We start from the raw sequence: 22907 nt of genomic DNA, 5'->3' as shown, positions 1-22907 counted from the left end.
CACACGACAGACTCGCTGCCGCCCTCTATTGATTAGGAGGACGATCACTTTATGAATTAAAATAATAGGCCTACATTTAAATTGCATTATAAATAATTATATGAAATATTATAAAACTTAGATAAATTCAATTAACAATTACATTTGAATAAATTATTTAAAACGTATGTCATTTATAACATACGATTTAAATGTATATTTAGATATGCAAAATAGTTTTAGTGACTTTTGTGAAATTGAACCATGAGTGCTCATCCTCATATATATATATATATATATATATATGTGTGTGTGTGTGTGTGTGTGTGTGTAGGTATATGTATTATCAAACACCATCGGAGAGAATGCTTATTTAACAATCCATGTTTTAGTGAAAATTGAACCATGAGTGCTCATCCTCATATATATATATATATATATATATATATATGTGTGTGTGTGTGTGTGTGTGTGTGTAGGTATATGTATTATCAAACACCATCGGAGAGAATGCTTATTTAACAATCCATTTAATATTTTATACAAATTTTAAACATATATTATTTAAAAACAAGTGTTTTAAAAAATATATATAAACATTTATAAAACTGTTTAAAATTGTGTGTGTTGTGTTGTGAACAGAAAGTAGGCATAATAATAATTTAACGCTCTCTTTTCTTTTCTGTGTTTAGTAGCCATTTAAAGACATCTTGGTCAAAAATACTGTAATGCCTGCTTTCAAAATTCATCTGCAAATAGCTGACAAATAGCTGATATGCAATTCATTACTTATCATGACAAAGTTTTTTTTCATGCATGTAAAAAAATGTAAAGGGAACAGAGAGATTTATCCAAAATGTAATTATGCAGTGAAAGAAAGAAAGAACGAAAGAAAGAAAGGCTCTGTGCGTTGTTCACATGTGCTGGTGGTAATAGTATATGGTTAAAACAATGAGGAAGAGAAAGATTCCCAGTGAACACGTGACACTATAGATAGAGTTATAAACGTCGAGTTATTGTTCATACAGTATGTGTTCAGTGAAGTATCTGTGTCTTAATGTCTAATCCCTGCTGTCCACTTTGCTTTTGTCTCCGTGCATGGTGATGCACCGCTTACACCCAGCCCTCAGGAGAGATGTTTTGGTTCATGCAAGGAATGTGCTTTTTACCTACTTTTCTGGTAATCTGGTCATCGAGTACGTTCATTATATCTTACATCATCGCTTTAGTTCGACGAGATGTTGATGTTATCCTTCCTTACATTAGGTATGTCACTCGTCTTTTTATCTTCAGCTTGACTTTAGTTTGGCTACACATCTGGACTGAACGAATTCACAACTTTTAAAATAACATAAACCAGAAATAGCTTATAAAGTTATAATATAGTAACAAGACTATGTTTAAGGCATTTATATACAGCTGCTAGATTTAAGAATCTGAATAAAGGTTTTGCAGACAGTTCGTTTAGTTTCGTTTTCTACTCAAAAGTTGAATGTTGGCTCGAGTTCAAAATCAGTATTCAGTGAAGGAAACAGGACAAACCCTTTAAAGACTATAATATCATATCATATAATGTGTATATTAAATAGTGTCATAGCCTATGTAATATTATATATATAACAATGATAACACCCAATACTAATTAATAATACATATTTTTAAGTCAAAGTCATAGTAATGTATTGTAATGGTGAGGCTTCACTTTTATTGTCATTCAGTAGACTGTGGAACTTGTGTGTGTGTTTAAATATAGAATATTGCAAGTTTATGATTAAATGTTTCTGAATTGCTTCACAAATATGAATGTTCTTTTTAATTATTTCTGTGAATGTCTCTGAAAAGTGATACAGGGGCCACTCCACCTGAGAGCTGTGTGTTTGGATTCATGTCGACAATCAATGCCTTTGCAGGTATGACTAACAACCAGTCATTTGATTTCAGTTTGATTTGATTTGATTTCCAGCTCATACTTCAGAAAGTGCAAATCCCCCACCAGCAGCTTCAGGAAACTCCTTACGATTAGGCTGTCTGTGTGTCACAACCTATGGGAAATTGCACAACGTGAAGTCAGCCGCAAACGGCTTGGTTTTGACATGTGAGAGGAAAGCAGTGGGAATGTCTAGAGTGTACTTTTCTTTAGTAACAATGGAATAGCACTCATTCGGGTCTCACTTCTCTTTCTGCTGAAAACGAAAACATATTTTTTCCCATCCGTGACACAGCTGGAGTTCAGTGTGTTATAATACAGCACCACAACTAAAACCTCAAACAACTGCAGAAATGAAACTTAATGCCAAATCACAGGTTATCAGTGCAACAACCATCATGGCTTCATTTTTAACCTATATTTTCAGTGAATTATTTATCCTGCTTAAAGCAGTTAAATTCTGTTTAAATGCATGAGTGAATATTCTTTACTGTATTGCATAGCAATTTCCACTGTAGTTTTAATCAGTAAAATCAATTGTTTCCCAGCCTTTGCTACTATGTATGCTGAATATAAATTTGTGGAGAGAGTCCACGAGAGAACCGGCGCCGTGTCCCCTTGTCTGAACAAGGTTTCTTTTGCTTTTGGCATCGTCTCTTGTGTCGGCATGTGTTTGGTGGCTACATTTCAGGTATATCTAGTTCAACCAAGAACTTTTTACTCACTTTTTTACTCAATTTATTTACCTTTGTCATTCCAAAAAAAGCTATTTCAAAAAATGGCCTAGTGTGTTATTATTCATATAATGAAAGTCGTTGAGATCCTAAACTGCTTTGGACCCCACTGACTTTCACTGAACAGATGAAAACAAAATATCTCCTCGTGTTTCACAGAAGAAAGAAAGTCATACAGGTTTGGAATGAAATGAGGGGAGTAAATGATAACTCTCTCTTTAATGGTGCTCATGTATGTTGTTGTGTTCTAGGAGACGACGGTGATGCCAGTCCATGATTTCGGAGCTTTACTCTTTTTCTTATCTGGGGTTACATATGCTGTCATTCAGAGTGTGATATCGTACCAAGGTCTTCCTTATGGATGCTCTAAGTCCATTTGCCATTTCCGTGTGTTCTTCGCTGGACTGGCTGCTCTAGCTGTAATACCCAGTATCCTTTCTCAGCGGTACAATATGTGCTATTGGTTGACATTCTGAATGTAGTTTTGCTAGTGTAAACTGGCATCTGCTTACATGGCTGGTCATTCAAATCCAGCATTGTGATCACAGCATGCTGGTTTTCCATGTAAAGACATGCGCTGTTTATATTTCAGATCAAACAGATTGTCTTTAACACCTCATTCCAGCAATTTTTTGTGCAATTCCTGTCGGAACAAGCCAACTTCACTGGGACACCAATGATAAGGTACAGTTCATGTCACTAACCACACATTCCAGTGCTTAAATTGTAGCAAAAATGTATTGCTGAATGTTTAAATTTGCTTGTCTTGTTTTCCTGCTTCTACAGGACTACACACTTCATATAGTGAGTGTCGCATGTGAATGGATCACTACTTTCAGTTTTGTCTTCTTCTTTTTAACATACATCAGAGAGTTCCAGGTGAGTATTTAAAATTAGACTTACACTATTATTCAAAAGTTTGGGGTCAGTCATTTTTAATTAAAAACGAATACTTCTATTCTGCATAGATGGATTAATTGAAAGTGAAACTAATCAACTAATCAAAAGGGACAGTAAATACATTTATAATAAGTTTCAAGTAAATACTGTTCTTTTGAACTTTCTATTTATCAAAAAATACAGAAAAATTTTCAGTAATAAATGCCATTTTAGAATATTTTCAATTTTATTGTAACATAAACACAGCCCTTGTAAGCAAAATAGACTTCTTTCAAAAACATTTAAAAAAAATAAAAATAAACTGACCCCAGCTTTTTTCACATTGTTCCAAATCAGAATTATATTAATTTAGATTCCTTTTAGTGCCTCCAAGATCATATTAACGTTTCTTTCTTTTTTTTTTTTTTTTTACAGCAATTCACACTGAAACTGACTGTTAATTTAATAGAGTATTGACATCATGACCTTGACATCATACCGTTACACAATGTTCACAGTTTTTGTGCATTTTTTAATTGTATTTTTATACAACTTACTACCTTTTTCATGTTGAAAGATCTGCTAAAGTACTGTGTAATCATTGGCAGTGTATCTTTTTGTAGCTTGCATCTTGTTCTAGAAAAAGGGCATAAACATGTACTTGAAATGAAATATAACTACTTGATGCCAAACAATTTATAAAGCTGCTTCATATTGATTCTTATTTTAGAAAGCATTTATGATCAGCCAAGACAGAATAGTTGAGCAAATTCTTATTCGCATTACTGTCAATCAATCTTTGCTTTGGTTATAGTTTGAACTTCTTGCTTTGTTGTTTTACTCCATAATCATTCCGAAAATTCAGTGCAGCTGAAAGTGAGCAACAGGTGTGTTTTAATCTTGCACTTTATGAAGTGGAATTTGAAAAAAAGTCCATGCTTGCACAATGAGTGTCTGACTTTGTAATTGTGAAATAAAAACACATGATGATGATGTGCATGACTAAAGAAAAGTGATTGCTTTAATATATGTAATGATAGGAACAGCAGCATACACTACCATTCAGAGGTTGGGTCAGTTGCAAACTATTTCTTTTTCAAATAAATGCCGTTCTTTTAAACTTCATATTCGCTCACACACACAGATTTCTGAAGGATCATGTGACACTGAAGACTGGAATAATGGCTGCTGTAAATTCAGCTTTACATCACAAGAATAAATTAAATTTGAAAAAACATTCAAATAGAAAACACTAATTTAAAATTGTAATAGTATTTCGCAATATTACTGGTTTTACTGTATTTTTGACCAAATAAATGCAGCCTTGGTGAGCATGAGACTTTTTTCAAAAATAAAATAATCTTACCAATCACATACTTTGAATGGTAGTGAATTCAGATATAACAACATGTTAGATTTGGAAAAGACAATATAAGCAAATCTGTAATGACTGTGCAACACAATAAGTTTTATTAGAAACTCAACAAATCTAACACATAGCCATTTTTGTTATTGATATTACTGTGATTCAAAGTCAGTTTAAGATTGTTGCAACTAAAGTTAAATTTACAAACATTTAAAAAAAAAATTACTCTGCTACATTCAATTTATGAACAGATTTACAAGGCTGATTTCATAAAAATCTACTTCATAAAAACACTCACTGCATCTTTTTATTGTTATTATATGTACATACTAGGCATTTAACATGTACATGTCAGGCAAGAGATGAGATATTCATGACAATTCACATGAAAGTAGCACTTAGACTTAAATTGACCAATTATCATCACAACCATTAGCAATCTCACCTAGTGAGCAAGTGCCCTCAGAAACCATCACTATAGATGTCAAGTATGCCGTCTCTGAGATGTAAAACAAACTTAGTGCCATCACTAAGTGTCTGTCCTCTGTAAGGACATTCAAGTGCATTTACCCTCCTTTGAGATGAGCAAGGCTCAACACAAGTCCAACAAAACGCTCATTAGCCGTGAGGGGCGGAGCTGATCAATCGCTGAAAGATGATTCGCTGCCTGAGCTGTCATCATCTTGCTCTTCCAATCCTTTTTTGCCTTCATCCGGAACAGGTGCATCAGGAGTACTAAAGGGAAATGCAAGAAATCTATTAGCTACAATATAAACACTTCATTGTCATACATATAGTGACTATACACATGTATAAAGAGTGCATAATATTTTTACTGTTGTTTACACTTACTCTAGCAAACCAGGGTCCAAACCCTCCATTACCATCTTATTTTTAATGGCCATGACTGGAACACCCTGAGCGAAGGAGCAAAATATTGGCATATACATGAACTTTCCACGTTAGTCATGACTAGACAAAATGTGAGTTTGTTAATGATGAAACTCAGGTTATGATTTAATTTTAAAAGGAAGATGTTCACCCAAACATGGAAATTTGCTAAAAATTGACATCCAAGATGAAGATGAGTTTATTTCTTCATCAAAACAGATTTGGAGAAGTTTAGCATTATGTGACTTGCTCACCAATGGAAGCTCTGCAGTGAATGGGTGCCGTCAGAAAGAGAGTCCGACTCCAAACAACTAATAAAAATGTCACAATAACCCACAAGTACTTTTTAAGTAATGCAGGTAGCATTATTATAAATTATGGACCGTTATTCTGCCCAGAAGTGATACATTAAAATTAAAATATCTTAGTGATGAATGTGTTTATTACAAACATGCTGTTTTCACTTCACAAGAAATTAACTGATGAACTTGTGGATTATTGTTTTGTTTTTATTAACTGTTTGGCCTCTCATTCTGACGGCACCCATTCACTGCAGAGTGATCGATGAGCATGTGATGTGATGCTAAATTTCTCCAAATCTCTTTCCTACGAAGAAACAAGCACATCACTTTGGATGGCCTGAGGGTGAGTAACTTGTCAGCATATTTTCATTTTTCATTACCAAAATCACATACCACTTGCACCATTTTCAGGTATCTGGCATATCGCGGGTCCTTGGCTACAGTCATCACATTTTCCGCTGGGGCCTCTGCTTTCGGCTCCTGAGGGGCCACTTGTACTTGCTGACATGCCTGAATGGACAAAGACTGTGTATTAACACCAAATATTTGCCATTATGGCTATAAATACCTCAATACGCAGTGGGATAAATGAATTATGACAATGACATGAATAAAAGTTACCTCAACAGGGGGACCTAAAGTGGGGCCCGTGGCATGACTGCCAGCCGCAGCAGGACCGTTTGTCTCTGTAGATGATCTCACTCCATCCACTGTGACATCTTCCAAACCAGGAATAGAAGCTAACTGCAAATTTATACAACATATTTTTTAACCAGTTTAAGCCTAAAATAGTGGTTTCTATTGAGCTACTGTATTAATTTTTTTCTAATTTTTAATTACTATACTACTGCTAGTGCTGCATTTAAATGTTATATATATATATATAATATAACCTACTCATTTATTTTTATTAATTAAATTATAATTATTTTGTTGTTAATTATTTACACTTTTTCTCCCACTGACCCCTAGCACTCCACTGAGGCCCCTAAAAAACCCTGCCTTGATTAACCTTTGCTTCCAAAATGCTTAGTGTGGTCTCAATCTGTTGGATTCGTAATGATACTGTTGCTAGTTTCTGGAAAAGAAAAGAAAAGAAAACATTTCTGGTCATTGACACTTTCAGGAAATATATAAGTTAAGGTAAAGAGGGGAATGATGTGTTGACAGGTGAACATACCTCCTCACATACTGTGGCAAATCGGTTCAGGAACCTGACGGTGTGGACGATGAACTGGTTGAGGAAAGCGACGATTCTTCGTTGTTGAATGGCTGGAACCTTAAGAAAGAAAGTATAATGATCACTGTTATATTCGTTATGTCAGACGATCATGTGAGCAGCAGCTGATGTTGCAATGTTAAACTTACCTTTGTAAGATCTACCCCTGATCCCACGATGGGCAATCCGTCCTCATCCATGTCAACAACGCGTTTGCTTTTTAACTGTCACAGATACACAGATTTCTACGCTTTAAATGTGCTAAAACGGTCAGGACTGTGCAACAAATGCATCGTTGTGAAAACAACTCCTCACGTGACTTCAGTGCCTCCTGCAGCACTTCCGCTTTCTGAACATAACAAAAGTCCCCGACCCCTTAAACTAGAATCGTTGTAAATACATTTTGTGTATTTTAAGTACAGATAATTGTATTCCATTTATAAGTATTTAAATAGTGTTTTACATATTAGTTTGTGATGTGAATTAAACAAATAAAAAACAATAAACGTCTTTAACTACTACGTTATCATAATTTCTAGACGAAAATTCAACTTAATATTCGAGCAAACGCTGAAAGTTTCACTTTATAATTCATTTTAGTGACATTTATAAATAATACGTGAGTAGTTAGGTTACACATTATTCTTACTATTTATAATTATTTACTAAACTTTGTAACTGCCGTTGAAAGGCACTAACCTTGTAATTGTCATAACTTTTAACTTTTTTTTGTAAGCAAATAATGACACTTGGGTTATATCTGCTTTCTTTTACAGTAAAGTAATAAATATTACTTTAATATTTAGGGTAAATCATATTTATTGTATAATACATTATATATTAATCCATAATAAATAGTTAATTTCCATAACTATTTTGTTTCATAAGTGTCTTTTGTAGGCTATGAGATGACATGGTTGTTTGTGTACTTTAGCACAAGTACAAACATCAGTAAAATCTCAAAAAGGACATCAAAACAAGCAGAGGACATACACCACACTGTTAATAAAAAAGAGAAATTAAGATTTTACAAAACTGAAAAACGACTTTAATTATGAATCACAACAAAATTCCACACTTAATTGTACATAACAGATGAGATACATCACCAAAAAAAAGTTATCTTTTGAAAGACCACTGTGACAACAGCCATTTCCTAACTGTTTGCAAATGAAAGGAAGAGGAAAATGTATATGGTGCAACATTTAAAAAGCATAAAATGATCAAATAAGCAGTTGACACACTGACTGAGTTCATTAACGTGAAGGGATCAAGTCCGATGTATCTGAAACGTTGCTCAGTCGTCGAGTGCGAAGTCGAAGGGCTCAAAGTCAGAGCGCATTTGTTTGGCCTGATCCTCTTCCTCCTCTTTTGTACATTTGCACTCTCTCCAGTCGGCACGCATGGGGATGTTCAACAGCGCCTCGCTCGCTAACACTTCCCTGAGGCCAAACACATAGTGCACAACACACACACAAACACATAAACACAAACACAGAATGTATAGGTGCTTATGCAAAGCAGGTTTTTACAGACAGGTCATAAACGTTCAAATATTTATAACTCATGGTGATGAACTGTCTGTGTAACAATTACCTGCCAAACTGCAAAGGGAAATTTTTCTTGATGCGATAAAACAGCTTCTCGCCTGTATCCATCTCCACATAAAAGTAGGGCGTTCCCGGAGGAGCAATCTATAATCGTGGATATTACAGGTAGTCACAGTGCAAAACAGACCCTCTTGGTCTCCTCATGATTTGCCTTCTCATTCATTTCATAGATAATGTTACATAGATCAGTATATCAGAGAGAGTGAAAATGAGTGTAATCTGACAGCACTTAACAAGAGAGCACAAACCCAACTGACAAAAATGAAAAATAAATGCTTGAAATCCAGTCTAGCCTTTCAAAACATTTAAACGTATTTAATTTTTAAATTCTATTTTAGATTACATTCAGATGTGATTTCAAGGTGCCTTGTGAATTTTGAATGTGTTTTTACTGCTTAGACCACAAAAACAACAAACAAATGCATATTTATAAAACATAAACAAGTATACATGAACATGGAGTCCTAGACAAAAAAACAAAGTGTACTCGACCACAGCTGACACATTTTTGAGATGGACACAGATGGCATGTACCTGTTTGAGGTCTGTATGAGCTGGAATCTCCATCAGTTCTATCTGCTGCTCTTCAGCTTGTGTCATGAACGCCTCCTTGATGTCATCTGTACTGCACTTCTCCATGGGCACCGGCACTACCTGAGGAAGACAAATGAAGTTTCCGTTAAACCAATTATGCATTGCTTTCTCATAAGGAGGTCTTTGGGAAATCGTGTATTTGGTCATCACTGGGAACACGTCCCTCAGAAATGGTTATTCGCCAGTGCAGACAGACTGTCTATCCGCTCAGACTTAAACTGATGAAATGATGTTGAAGTCTGTGATTGGTGAAGGGCTGGGCGTCTCTCACACCCTTCACGCTGCTATCAGTTTACCAGACTTTCTTTTTCATATATGTGGTGCTGCTTAGACTGACCTAGGATCTGTAAAGTTCAGTCCATTCAGGCAGACGCCACAATCGCATTATGAATCAGACAAAATTTAGTATGGACCTGTAGTTGAAGGTGCTGGCTGCGGTAGTTCCTCTCAAACATGATGCACCGCTGGGCTCTGCTTTTACAGAACTTCTTGATGGCACTCTTGTATTTTTCCATCTCTTCAACCACCTCCGATGCCAAATCCACCACTGACTGGTAATGTCCGATGGGCAGCAGGAGAACATGGTCAGGAGTAAGACTACCCTTAGCAAGAGCCATGTAACACTGGAAACAGATTAGTTATGTTAAAGCATAATGGCAAAAAGACAGCAAAATTGACCAATAACTTATCAGTTGGTATACTTTATTTTTAAAGCTTTTTAAAGTGACGTTGGGAGAATTAGGGTTAGGGTTAGAGAATACATATAGAGAATACATATTTTGTGGACTCACATGTGTTCCGATGCTTATGACCAAGTGCTTCTCAACTTCTGGACTCGCAAGGCAGAACCAACAGGGTCCAGTGGGCTGTGCTGTAGGGAGAGAAGAAATCAAGGCTTGAAATATGTTATGTTATGTTATGTTGCTGAATATTTCTACATAAGGTAATAAAAACAGCCCAGTTTGATGCATTAGACTGATGTCTTTCCACTCCATTAGAGTGGAAAGACTGCAGGTGAATGGACTCACGGGGTCTTCGGGGCTGTTTGGGATAATTAGGTCCGTCTCCGTCTGTTTGTCTCTTCCTGCCGTGACGCTGCTGGTGCTGTGGTTTATTCTGGCCCAGATCAAAAAAGAACTGGGATGCTGGTTCCTCCTGAACAAAAAGTTAAAATGATCTTTTCACTGAAATAAGGTACACTACGAAAGAGTCTTTTTTATTTATTTATTTTTTTTTTTTTTTAAGCAAGGATGCACAATACAATAATGAGCAGAACAAGATATGAAAGGAAAGTTGTGGAGCTGTGGAAATTTCTGTTAGATAGAGAGAATAGGACAAAAAAGGTTTAAGATAAGAGTTACAGAGGGTATGCAAGTAAAGTGACAGTAAAGACAATAATAATGTTATAATAGATTTCCATTCAAATACATACTGTTCTTGTTTTTAAGATTTATTTTTTGGCGTATTTGCCTTTTTATTATGAAAGGACAGTATATGAGACAGGAGAGAAATAGAGGGGGGGGGGGGATGGAAGGAATCAAGAAAGGTCCACAAGCCAGGACCCAAAATGCAACAGCGCTATATGTTGGTGCATTGCGCTTGAGGCTATTAGCGCCATACATACTGTTCTCTTGAACTTTCTTTTCATCAAATAAATCCTGAAAAAGGCATCATGCTTTTCCACAAAAACTGATAATAATAAAAGCTTTTTTTGAGCAGCAAATCAGCATATCAGAATGATTTCTGAAGGATAATGTGACACTGAAGACTGGAGTGCCATCACAGGAATAAGTATATTTTAAAATATATTCTAATAGAAAACAGTTATTTTAAATTCTAATATTTTTTCACAAAATTTCTCTATTTTTGATCAAATAAATACAGTCTTGGTAAACATAAGAGATTTCTTTAAAAACTAAAAAAAAAAAAAAATCTCACTGACCCCAAACTACACCTGCATATTAACTATATGCAAGTAAAAACTGCCCACACAAACCTCTGTGCCTGTCATAGAGGGTGGCGGTTTTTCTTTCTTCCCATCTTTCATAGGTTTCCTGTAGGGATTTTCTGTGACATCCTGAGGCTGCTTGACTAACTCTGCAGGATCCATGTTTTTCATCGGGACAATGTTGAATGCATACAAATACTATAAGAGAAGATCAACTTTGCAGTTAAACCACAAATTCATTCTCTCTAGTAATTAGTTTCATGTTAAGGCTTATATTAAAATTCGATTTCCTCTCAAATTTTAAAATGAAACGCTAAAAACTAAAATCAATGCTACAAGTGAATTCAGCTATGATAATATTATAATATGCAGTATAAAATATAGATGTTAATTCTGAGATTTGCTAAACATTATACTTAAGTGTTAATTAATTAATGTTTTTAAATATTAAATTTAAGCAATGCTGTTATTAACTAAAACTTTAAAAAAAAAATCATTTGTTATTTGAAATAGAGCTGAAATTAAATATAGAAACTAAAAGAAAATAACTTCTAAAATTAAAAACAAAAAAAGACATTTAATACAACCAAAACTAATAAAAATGACAAAAACACAAAATTACAATAATAAGTAAAACTTTACCAAAAAAAAAAACACACACCTTCTTTTTGGCAGGATTGTTGACAGTTGCCAAAGTTTAAGCATTACACAACCCTGCACCATATTTGCTGAATGAAATCCAATACTTGTTTCTTACTAATTTTGGGATGCTGACTGGAAAAATAGTGGCTGTTTTGCTCTAGCATGTCACACGTTCTCGGTCACAAAATATGATGTGCATTTCATATCCTTTTTGCTTTTGACAACCACTTGCAAGGTGAAGTAGTTTTGTATTAATCACCAGAGCCACATCCACAAAGATTTTTACATTTATGAATGATTCTCAAGACATTATTTTATGCCTAATCATGAGCTTCAAGGTTAGAATTTTGGCCAGTGACGGAAGAAAACGCACATATTACCCAGATGTTTTTGCTACATCTGTGAGTGTTTTACTACATCCAAACAGTGACATAAAAGTACAGATTTCGTGAAAAAAGCTTGTGCATTTACAAACTTATGTGACGTTGAATGCACTCAATGGAGTATTAGAATTTTTTACACTCCTTTACAAATTGTAAGTTAAATGCTACATTTTGAGTGTAACATCTGACTGCTTTTGTTATTTTTATAAATGCATTAAAGCTTGCAAAACGTATGTTTTTGAATTTAGCATTTTCATATTGGTTAAACTTTTTTTGAAACTGTGCTGACATTTTTTTTCAAGACGCAAGGCTGTGTTATGGATCTATCTTTTTAAAAATTAATTTTCACTTATTTGCAATAAAGAACATCTACCAGAACCACAATCGGAAAAAAAATACATAAAATATAATATATATATATATATGCCTCACAATACATACATTTATACACTACAAGCCAACACAAATACTTATGTCTTCTACTGATGGAAGGTTATAGATCAATCTTACCCAAACATGTGATGTTTTCTGCCAACTCACAGCCATCAGAGTTTGGGAAATACTTCACAGTCTCTTGGCTGGCTGCACCGAGAATGTATGTGTGAATGGGTGCTGGGGGTTTAGAAAGAACACCAATTAATTCAGTATAGTGCTTGGTGTGATAAAAAAAATCTATTTAAACCTAAAAGGCAACCTTACCCTTTTTGGCACCAGATTTGTATGCTTCCCATTCTGCTTCAGCCTCAGGAGAATTTCCCAAAAATTCACCAACACACAGCAGCAACTGAAAAACATCATGACCAAATTAAGCCCACAGCTCGCTCTTATGCTTGTCGCTTTAAACCAAGAGATACACGTGCAGACTCACATCAAATTGCCCGCTCTTTTTCTGAATGGCGTTCACCCGGTTGAACAAAGCATTTATTCTTCCTTCAACGTCACCACATGCGAGTCTGAGAGGGAATGAAATATAAAAACAGTGGACACACAAACACGTGAGTCTTTTACACCCACACTTCCGTCTATTCAGGTTATTATGACTGTAAATCACCGATTACGAGCCAACTAACATTCACATATGCCCCTTTTCAACCCATAAGCAACACTTACACTCGTAAAGGCTTATCTCCCATACCGAATAATATATAAATGTTCTTAAAGATTCTTAAAATTAATGTCTCTTGTGTCCAAGCATTGGAGTTAAACTGTGTGTGTCGACAAAATAAACCCTGTCAGACAATAGAGTAAACGATTTCGGCCGCCTATTTATGAAATATACACCTTAAAGGGAAACTTTGTTTTTTTAGTGCTACAAATGATTAAATGCATTTGATCAACTACATTATATAAAGTATAGAATTTATAAACGCGATAATAAATTACAAAGCTAAAACCACATCAAGTTTCTCTCCGGAGGAAATACAAAGGTGGTACAGTAAAAGCGTATTAAACGCCTCAAGTATGCGCACATTATTCGCAGTATCAGCGCCACCGATTATCACTTTATAGAATACTATCAGTTAAATTACACATTTATAATGCATATCAACAACCTATTATACAACCTAAAATATGTTACTCTAACGCGTTAATCTAACATTTGCATATAACGTGTATCACAACACATACCACTGCGCAAAACTGGGGCGAGTAGGACGCAACACAAAACACAAGACCAAAACAGGAACTGATTTACATTTGAAAACCCGAAGTGCAGAATGTAATAAACGACAATAAACTGCCATATTATTTAAACTACTACAACGATTTCTATAAGAGCTGCGTTGAAATAAGCGCAAATGGATCGCAAGTGCAAATTAGCTGACTGTATAAACCTGCCAAATTAAATCTATCTAAACAGGCAGATTGATCCATAAAGCATTGTTCCTTTAGTGCATCTAGACCGTCCGTTTGTTTGCGTCTGCAATTGCAAATGACGTGCTTGTTTATGAACCATATGCATGCACGTGAGCTGAATGCGCCGAACATTTCCATATATAGGCGTTTGGCATCAAGCGCTTCTAATCGCAGCTGAACAACAAGCGCTGATCCCAGAACGGCAGACATGACATCCCCCGAGCAGATCATCGAGATCGTGATGGATGACAAAACGTACAATGTGAGTAAAAGCAAGCTGATCGAGAAGAGCGATTACTTCCGCGCGCTGTACAGCTCCGGGATGCGCGAGTCAGCGGAGGACTCGGTGCAGCTGCGGGGACTGAGCGCGCCGGGGCTCGAGCTGGTGCTGGAGTTCATCAACACCTCCAAAGTTCAGGTGGCCAACGAGACTCTGGAGGACCTGATCGAAACCGCATCCTTCCTGCAGGTCACTTCCATTTTAAAGCTGCTGCTGTCGGAAATCAAGCAGGAGAACTGCGTCGAGCTCTTCAAGCTCTCGGACGTCTACGGGATGCATGATCTCAGGAAAGCTTGTTTGAAATTCATGAGCTGCTATTATCATCCCATGCTGCGCAGGCCGGAGTTCAGGATGTTGCCAGCTCCTCTGCGGGATCAGGTCCGAGATATGCGCATGAAAGGCACGGCCACTTTAGTTGCAATAGGAGATTTCACTGACACCTGTCTGGACTTGGCAAATCAAGACGAGCCTTGGTCCATGTTGAGGTATAATGAGTTAGAACAACGCTGGAAACCTCTAGCCAACAATCTTCCTCAGGACATGATCAATGTCCGAGGATACGGATCTGCTGTGCTGGACAACTACCTGTTCATTGTTGGTGGATACAGAATGACAAGTCAGGAGATCTCTGTGGCCCACTGCTACAACCCCTGCAAGAATGAGTGGCACCATGTGGCACCTTTGAACCAGAAGAGGTACAGTTCACTCTTGATCTGTCCATTTATTGTGCTTTGTCCAGTGCAAGTAAGTGCTCTTTCTGTGTCCAGATCCAACTTCAAGCTCCTGGCCGTGAGTGGGAAGCTGTATGCGGTTGGAGGTCACTGTCTGAGTACGGTGGAGTGTTATAGTCCAGAGCAGGACTGGTGGACGTGTGTGGCATCTCTGCCTGATCCTCTCGCTGAGTTCTCTGCCTGTGAGTGTCAGGGCATGATCTACGTCATGGGCGGTTATACCTCTAGAGGTGTGTTTTCCTGAGAGATGGGTTCATTCACACACACACACACACACACACACACACACAAAGAAACAATTACTTTCTTATGTTCTTGGTCTTATATTGTGGTTAATTCATCTCTGTGTGTTTTTCCAAAGAAAAAATGCTTGTCTTTACTTACCTTACGTGTGAAACATTTTTTTTTATTTTTTCTCCTTTTTTCCCTAATTTATCGGTATCAACTAGCGTAGGATATCTGATCCTCTTATTTAAGATATTCTAACATTTATATTACATTTTCCTCCATTTAACACTTAATCTTCAAAACATTAGTTATAATCTTTATCAAATCACAAAATGAATATCCATATTCATATCCATACATCAATACATATTGTACATTGTAAATAAGTATACATTACAAAAGATATATATTGTATATTATAATGCAAAATTACCTTTAAGTGAGTATTAGATTATGGCAAAGGTGGTAGCAGCAAAAATATGGGAAATTATGATAAAATATATTAAATGATTATTATTTAATTAACAGCATTGGCCAATATTGAATATATTTTATTGTGCTTTCTCATTTACTCTTTTTTTACTTTTAGATAATTTTTGATATAATCTAACACTCAAAGGCCTGGTTTCACAGACAGGGCTTAGACTAGGATTAGGCCATAGTTCAGTTAGGACATTTAAATAATTTTTATAAACATGCCTTAGAAAAAACATTACTGCTGTGCATCTTGAGACGAAACAAAGGCACTGATATATTTTAAGAAAGTTTCTTTCAGCTGAAACAGCTCAGATTTACATTTTAGTCTGGGACTAGCCTTAAGCCTTGTCTGTGAAACCAGGGGAAAGATTATTAAAATTCTGTCTAATAATATAATTATATATTATGGCCGATAACTGTTAAATAGCCAATAACCAATATGGTACCAATATATTGTGTGTCTGACAGTGAAAACGTCTTAAGAATTGCACCAAAAAATGTAAAAATGATGATTTTTATTTGTTATGGAATACTGTGCTTATTTTAAAGGATGTAATTTATGTTGGACAATAATCCCTCGTCTCCATCAACCTGTCACTCACAACCATTAGCAAACAACAACGATTCAGTCAGTTCTTGATGGACAAAAGTCTGGTCCTACATTTGAGAAGCCGTTCAACTCAGATACTGTTTATACATCTTAGTAGGGAAGAAAAGCAATTGCAATTTTCTTTAAATTACTACATTAAAATGATCTTTTATGATTCAGTCATCTCTGTGTTTTTCACCTAATGTCTGACAGATAGGAACACCAATGTACTGCGTTACTGCCCCGCCTCAGACACATGGTCTGTGTTCCGTTCCTGTTCGGCTCATGTGCGCAAGCAGCAGATGCTCTCAGTGGAGGACACCATCTACCTGGTGGGTGGCTACACACATGAGCTAGAACCTGCAGAACTGGGGCGGCGGAGACTCAGCCAGACGGAGGACATGCTGACGGTACAGTCATACAACGTGCAGACGGGAGAATGGTTGCAGCTTAAGGAAAACACATCAAAGTCTGGCTTGAACCTCACCTGCACGCTGCACAACGATGGCATCTACATTATGAGCAGAGATGTCAGCCTGCCCACCAGCCTGGAGCACCGCGTCTTCCTCAAATACAACATTTTCTCAGATGCCTGGGAGGCTTTCAGACGTTTTCCTGCTCTGGGACAGAACATGCTGCTTTGCTCTCTCTACCTACCCAATGTCCTATGAGCCACATTGTTCAAGCTCTGGGCATCTGGAGAAGACTGCAGACTGCTGGGAGCACCGATTTTGTTGTAGCGAGCCCAGCCAGGTCAGAAGTGGCAAGTTTGCTAGAGGTTTACCACAACGCTTTACTAGATCGGATTGATCAACCGACACAAAGAACCTGCAGGAGACATTAAAGGAATAATATAGCCAAAAAATGAAAATTTGTTCATTATTTACTCCCCCTCAAACTGTGTGACTTTTAAGAGAGCGTCTGAAACATTTTTTAACATTCAGCTTTTGTGTATCATGGAAGGGAAAAGTCACATAGGTTTGAAACAACATGTAAGTGAGAAAATGATAAATAATGACAGATTTATTTTGGTTAAATAGTCATTTAAATGATTATTTCTAAATAAAGGTCAACAGTTTGACTTTGATTATTAAAATCAGAAGTCAAAAAGCCTCAATATTGAAAGGAATAGTTCCCCCAAAAATGAAAGTTTGCTTAAAATTCACTCACCCTCAGGCCATTCAAGATACAGATGAGTTTAATTCTTTATGGGAACAGATTCAGAGAAATGTATTCAGCATTACATCTCTTGCTCACCAGTGGATCCTCTGCAGTGAATGGGTGCCGTCAGAATGAGAGTCCAAACAGCTGATAAAAACATCACAGGAATCCACAAGTAATTCACACGCCTCCAGTCCATCAATTAACATCTTGTGAAGCTAAAAAGCTTTGTGTTTGTAATAAACAAATCCACCAGTAAGGAATTGTAACTTTAAAATTCAAGTCCATAATCCAAATCACTTCCTCCAGTGAAAAAGTGCATTCCCTCTTGCCCTCTCACATCAAAACACATTTGTTTAGAACTGTTTTAGACTTGTAAACAGTGCTTGATCTGTGCATATTTCTCTTCTGATTCTGATAAGATGGCTTTTTCACTGGATAAAGCAATATTATAGATAGATGAATCAAATCTTTAGCCAGAAGCTACAGTTTGTAGTTTAAAAATGTCTTGATGGATTTGTTCATTACAAACACAGCTTTTTTCACTTTACAAGATGTTGGTTGATTGACTGGAGTCACATAGGTTACTGTGATGATTTATCAGTCTCATTCTGACGGCACCCATTCACTGCAGAGGATCCATTGGTGAGCAAGTGATGTAATGCAAAATTTCTCCAAATCTGTTCTGATGAAGAAACAAATTCATTTACATCTTGGATGACCTGTACATTTTAAGCAAATTATTTTTTCTTTTTTCTGTGAATTATTCCTTTAATATCTCCATCAGAAGTTCTGTTGAGGTATTCAAAAGCAGTTTTAATATACATGTATAATTTTATTTATCTTGGCAGAAAGAAAGAACACTACAAGAGATGCACCAAACATTTTCAACCTGCACAGAATCGTCTAATGCTAATGCATGAACAGTACCTTAAAGATATATTACATGACATATACAGATTTACTACTACTAATATCCAGATGCACAAGTGAAGGCTTCAGATTTATAAAGCCTGCAGATGAAATGAAAACATTAAACTTGCATAAGCTGATTAAACACCTTAACATGAAGGGTAATTAAAGACATCAAAGTGATAGTTCACTCAAAAATGAAAATTCTGTTATCATTTACTCACATTAATGTCATTCCAAATCTGTGTAAACGTCTCGCCATTTTTTGTCCATAAAATTAATGTCAGTGGGGTCCAATGTTATTTTGGACCACACTGACTTCTGTTAAATGGACAAAAACTTACAAATTATTAAAAATATCTTAGTGTTTCGCAGTGGAAAAAAAGCAAAAACACAAGGGTGAGTAAATGCTCACAGTGTTAGCATTTTTGGGTGAACTGTGCCTTTAAGATCCAATGAGCCAGACTAAATGGTGATTGTTGAAAATGTTATAGACTATCTGTGCCTGAAAAAGTTGTTGATTTTTGACTTAATTACACTTTCAATAGTCTTAGTCGAATTATTTCATTCCAAATACTGTATATCTGGAGAAGTGTCTTAAACTGTTCTGCACAAATGAAGCACAAATACACAAGCGCCTGACCTAACCGCTGTGATGTATTTTTGCATTAGGTTGAGTGAGATGACTTACTGAGATGTTATTTTGAAAGAAAAGGAGATTAATTTTATTTTAAGTGTTACAAATACATAAGCGCCTGACCTAACCGCTGTGATGTATTTTTGCATTAGGTTGAGTGAGATGACTTACTGAGATGTTATTTTGAAAGAAAAGGAGATTAATTTTATTTTAAGTGTTACATTTACTTTTGGTTTTATAACGTTTAGATTATTTTTCATATGTTGAGCCAAAATGGATGATGGTTTTGTTGAGCATTCCCAAGTTGCCTTGAAAATGTAAAGGAGTAAGTTAAATAAAAATGGTTCAGGGAAGCAAATAAAAGGCTTTATATTACTTATTTATTTTTGTGTCTCTGTTTTTACCTTTATGCATTCAAAATGTCACTTGTCCTTCTTAGTGAGGTCACCTTCTGTTGTTCTGTCCTGACAGAGGAAGTCAATGCATAATCGGCTGTCCATAGACATATACTGCAACGTCCTATCAGTCAGATCAGCTGTGTCATTGTTGCAGCAAATGGGTGAGATGCATCGGATGAACTCATTGTCTTTGAATCAGATCGTTGTCCACTTTCTGTCCTTCATTCATTGTCTTGGCATCTACACTGTAGATCCTGTCCTGTGTCTCATAGCATGTGTATGTCCTGGAATGACTCTGGTCACTGGGTCTTAAAGTTGGGCAGATGTCCCAGCAAAGACAAGCCACCTGCAGAGATAATGGTGGGGCAGTGGATGGCCAGTCATTTGCTGGTTAAGTGTGACAAATTAGTTATCAAACATCCTGATAAAAATAAATTTTTAAAACTAGTAAGTGGCAACATGATTCAGATGATCGGATATATACAAAAAAATGCAGCTTATGATATAAATGCTATGTTATATTTTTAATAAAGTTGAATTTAATCAAATTAAACTAAGAGATTCTTACCTGATTTGTTAGATGAGCATTTCATCCATGTTTTACAGGCATACAGCAGATAATTTGATTTGAACATATACAAATTTGTTGTATCTGTTGACTCGAAAAGCATCAGTTCTCTCAGAATGCTTTGGACTTTTACTGCATACTGATGACTAAAGGCAACTGAAGAGAACTGAATTAATTATATAATTAATTACATACATTATAAAATGGGTGTTCTATCTATTGCCAGTACCAATCCCTTTAGGAATTCAGCAGAAATCAAATTGGTAGGCTGTGAAATCTATAGAAAATAATAATTGTAAGAAATAATGTAACATTTTTGCCCAATGAACATGTAGCTTTGTAGGACAATAAAAATGTTTTTTTTTTGACACTGTAAATGCTGTATAAAAATTTGCATAAATTTAATTTGTGATACTACTGTGATGTATAAATGTGTTAGCATTTATATATATATACACATATTATCTTCATAGAATTCATATCCATCTTCAAGAATCGGCTAAAAACGCATCTCTTCCATCTTTATTTGATCCTCTAACTCTAGCACTCTCTATTCTAATTCTATTCTTTAAAAAAAAAAACGTGCCCCTTTTAGACTTGCGCTTTATTCATGTACTAACTGCTTATTTTCTTAAAAAGCTTTTCTATTCTTTTTATTTATTATACAATTAACAAAAAGCAAAAAAAAAGGCCTCTAACACTAGCTTGCTCTATTCTTTTTCTATAATATCTTTATTTTTATTATATAATAAAAAAAATAACTTTCTACGTGTACTGCATTAAGCTAAATGAGACTTGTTATAGCACTTGTATATCATTGCTCTTTTGTTGATTTTGATTGCTTCCATTGTCCTCATTTGTAAGTCGCTTTTACACTGTAAATGCTGTATAAAAATTTGCATAAATTTAATTTGTGATACTACTGTGATGTATAAATGTGTTAGCATTTATATATATATACACATATTATCTTCATAGAATTCATATCCATCTTCAAGAATCGGCTAAAAACGCATCTCTTCCATCTTTATTTGATCCTCTAACTCTAGCACTCTCTATTCTAATTCTATTCTTTAAAAAAAAAAACGTGCCCCTTTTAGACTTGCGCTTTATTCATGTACTAACTGCTTATTTTCTTAAAAAGCTTTTCTATTCTTTTTATTTATTATACAATTAACAAAAAGCAAAAAAAAAGGCCTCTAACACTAGCTTGCTCTATTCTTTTTCTATAATATCTTTATTTTTATTATATAATAAAAAAAATAACTTTCTACGTGTACTGCATTAAGCTAAATGAGACTTGTTATAGCACTTGTATATCATTGCTCTTTTGTTGATTTTGATTGCTTCCATTGTCCTCATTTGTAAGTCGCTTTTACTAAATGTAAATGGATATTATATTATAAGCTTCATATATATATATATATATATATATATATAAAATAAATAAGAATTGGGGAGGGTGTGGGGTGGCTACATTTTCTATAAGCAAAATATAAGTTAATTTATTTATTTATTTTATTTTTTCAGGTCAAAACATGACAAGCATTCATGCTTGCAAGCATCATGATGTTTACTTTAATTTTGTAAAATGGTCAATTAATCTGTTTCTGCATCACTTGGAGGCAAAATATCACAATCATCTGTTCTACCAAAACAGCCTTGGTCGTGGTTGTCCTTACATCTATGTAATAATAATACAGCCACTTGGTGGCGCTGCAACTTAATTTAACATACAATACATATTTTCACCACACATGCACACACACACAGTTCTGTTTAATTATTACATGATGCACATGCAGATGAATAGAGTATTTACGTATTAAAACCATTAAGATTATAAATACCAATAAAAACGCATCAAAAACATGCACAATATATATCGAGCACCCAGATAAAGAACAGGCTGCAAAGAGTAGTGATTCTTCTGTATTACAGTGACCTCTTTTCAAATAGCCAGCAGCGTGATTTGTACTGGTTGGGAATTGGGTGTTGAGTGAGGGGAGTGTGTCTTTTACTGATTTTCTCTTGTACACCATGTGGCCCACTGATAACATCTCTAGCAAATCAGAGCCCAAGAAATGAGCCTAGCGTTGCCTTTAATGTGTCACTGCTGTAGAGCGCTGACTCTCTGATGGATCACAGACTGGAAGAAATGCAGCAGAAACAGCTTGTTCTACCTCAATGACTGATTTAACAAGTCACATCTGCTCTGTTGTAATGATGGGCCTCACAACTCTCAATGTAGCTTCATATAGCTGTTTTGATACACATACAACACCAATTAATCAAAAAAAAAAAGAAAGAATCACACTCTGAATCACTATATATATAAATATAAATATATATATATATATATGTGCGTGTCTTTGGTTGCCACTAACTTAAAGGGGTCATATGATGTTGCTAAAAATAACATTATTTTGTGTATTTGGTTTAATGAAATGCGCTCCAGGGCCAGGCACGGCAGTGAATGTTTCTGACACATCAGTAGATCCAGTATTCAGCTTCCCCTCCATGTTGCTAGATGAGAGTCACACACTTTTTCACACACACACACACACACACACACACACACACACACACACACAC

The 22907-nt window shown here is 35.6% G+C and overlaps 4 protein-coding genes across 4 annotated transcripts; 2 read left to right on the top strand and 2 right to left on the bottom strand.

Moving 5' to 3' along the window:
- The first annotated feature begins 1002 nt into the window (after positions 1-1002).
- On the top strand, positions 1003-4497 carry LOC107591237 (DNA damage-regulated autophagy modulator protein 1-like). Its single transcript, XM_016280341.1, has 7 exons — positions 1003-1245; positions 1822-1889; positions 2455-2597; positions 2892-3069; positions 3266-3324; positions 3427-3519; positions 3955-4497. Exons 1-7 carry the CDS (start codon positions 1115-1117, stop codon positions 3994-3996), a joined length of 714 nt encoding a protein of 237 aa, XP_016135827.1. The 5' UTR covers positions 1003-1114; the 3' UTR covers positions 3997-4497.
- Positions 4498-5055: 558 nt separating this feature from the next.
- On the bottom strand, positions 5056-7641 carry LOC107590199 (WASH complex subunit CCDC53). The gene is made up of 7 exons (XM_016278837.1): positions 7447-7641; positions 7259-7357; positions 7091-7156; positions 6700-6822; positions 6472-6588; positions 5738-5802; positions 5056-5620 (listed from the first exon to the last, which is right to left on the bottom strand). The coding sequence occupies exons 1-7, from the start codon at positions 7495-7497 to the stop codon at positions 5527-5529; spliced, it is 615 nt and encodes a 204-aa protein (XP_016134323.1). The 5' UTR covers positions 7498-7641; the 3' UTR covers positions 5056-5526.
- Positions 7642-8414: 773 nt separating this feature from the next.
- LOC107590956 (CWF19-like protein 1) lies at positions 8415-13824 on the bottom strand. Its single transcript, XM_016279919.1, has 12 exons — positions 13585-13824; positions 13343-13427; positions 13174-13258; positions 12985-13086; positions 12111-12145; positions 11498-11647; positions 10530-10656; positions 10293-10372; positions 9915-10124; positions 9442-9561; positions 8894-8991; positions 8415-8739 (listed from the first exon to the last, which is right to left on the bottom strand). Exons 1-12 carry the CDS (start codon positions 13605-13607, stop codon positions 8595-8597), a joined length of 1260 nt encoding a protein of 419 aa, XP_016135405.1. The 5' UTR covers positions 13608-13824; the 3' UTR covers positions 8415-8594.
- Positions 13440-17936, top strand: LOC107590191 (kelch-like family, member 42). Its single transcript, XM_016278825.1, has 4 exons — positions 13440-13469; positions 14476-15306; positions 15379-15572; positions 16850-17936. The coding sequence occupies exons 2-4, from the start codon at positions 14540-14542 to the stop codon at positions 17305-17307; spliced, it is 1419 nt and encodes a 472-aa protein (XP_016134311.1). The 5' UTR covers positions 13440-13469; positions 14476-14539; the 3' UTR covers positions 17308-17936.
- Positions 17937-22907: the final 4971 nt, after the last annotated feature.

The sequence above is a fragment of the Sinocyclocheilus grahami genome, unplaced genomic scaffold, assembly GCF_001515645.1.
Source record: "Sinocyclocheilus grahami isolate Dianchi unplaced genomic scaffold, SAMN03320097.WGS_v1.1 scaffold8.1, whole genome shotgun sequence".
NCBI classification, from domain to species: domain Eukaryota; kingdom Metazoa; phylum Chordata; class Actinopteri; order Cypriniformes; family Cyprinidae; genus Sinocyclocheilus; species Sinocyclocheilus grahami.
Note: the sequence above shows the minus strand (reverse complement) of the source record. Positions and strands in the feature narration are given on the sequence as shown.

What these genes read in the sequence shown, in the direction of transcription:
- LOC107591237 (XM_016280341.1), top strand. Translation starts at nt 1,115, where the DNA reads ATGTTTTGGTTCATGCAAGGAATGTGCTTTTTACCTACTTTTCTGGTA. An exon ending in GTTATCCTTCCTTACATTAG is followed by an intron (nt 1,246 to 1,821) that starts GTATGTCACTCG and finishes GTCTCTGAAAAG; the next exon opens with TGATACAGGGGCCACTCCAC. An exon ending in GTTTGGTGGCTACATTTCAG is followed by an intron (nt 2,598 to 2,891) that starts GTATATCTAGTT and finishes GTTGTGTTCTAG; the next exon opens with GAGACGACGGTGATGCCAGT.
- LOC107590199 (XM_016278837.1), bottom strand. Translation starts at nt 7,497, where the DNA reads ATGGATGAGGACGGATTGCCCATCGTGGGATCAGGGGTAGATCTTACA. An exon ending in TAAGCATTTTGGAAGCAAAG is followed by an intron (nt 6,823 to 7,090) that starts GTTAATCAAGGC and finishes ATAAATTTGCAG; the next exon opens with TTAGCTTCTATTCCTGGTTT. An exon ending in CTTTAGGTCCCCCTGTTGAG is followed by an intron (nt 6,589 to 6,699) that starts GTAACTTTTATT and finishes TTGTCCATTCAG; the next exon opens with GCATGTCAGCAAGTACAAGT.
- LOC107590956 (XM_016279919.1), bottom strand. Translation starts at nt 13,607, where the DNA reads ATGGGAGATAAGCCTTTACGAGT. An exon ending in AAAAGAGCGGGCAATTTGAT is followed by an intron (nt 13,259 to 13,342) that starts GTGAGTCTGCAC and finishes GATGTTTTTCAG; the next exon opens with TTGCTGCTGTGTGTTGGTGA. An exon ending in CAAATCTGGTGCCAAAAAGG is followed by an intron (nt 13,087 to 13,173) that starts GTAAGGTTGCCT and finishes CTAAACCCCCAG; the next exon opens with CACCCATTCACACATACATT.
- LOC107590191 (XM_016278825.1), top strand. Translation starts at nt 14,540, where the DNA reads ATGACATCCCCCGAGCAGATCATCGAGATCGTGATGGATGACAAAACG. An exon ending in GCACCTTTGAACCAGAAGAG is followed by an intron (nt 15,307 to 15,378) that starts GTACAGTTCACT and finishes TTCTGTGTCCAG; the next exon opens with ATCCAACTTCAAGCTCCTGG. An exon ending in GGGCGGTTATACCTCTAGAG is followed by an intron (nt 15,573 to 16,849) that starts GTGTGTTTTCCT and finishes AATGTCTGACAG; the next exon opens with ATAGGAACACCAATGTACTG.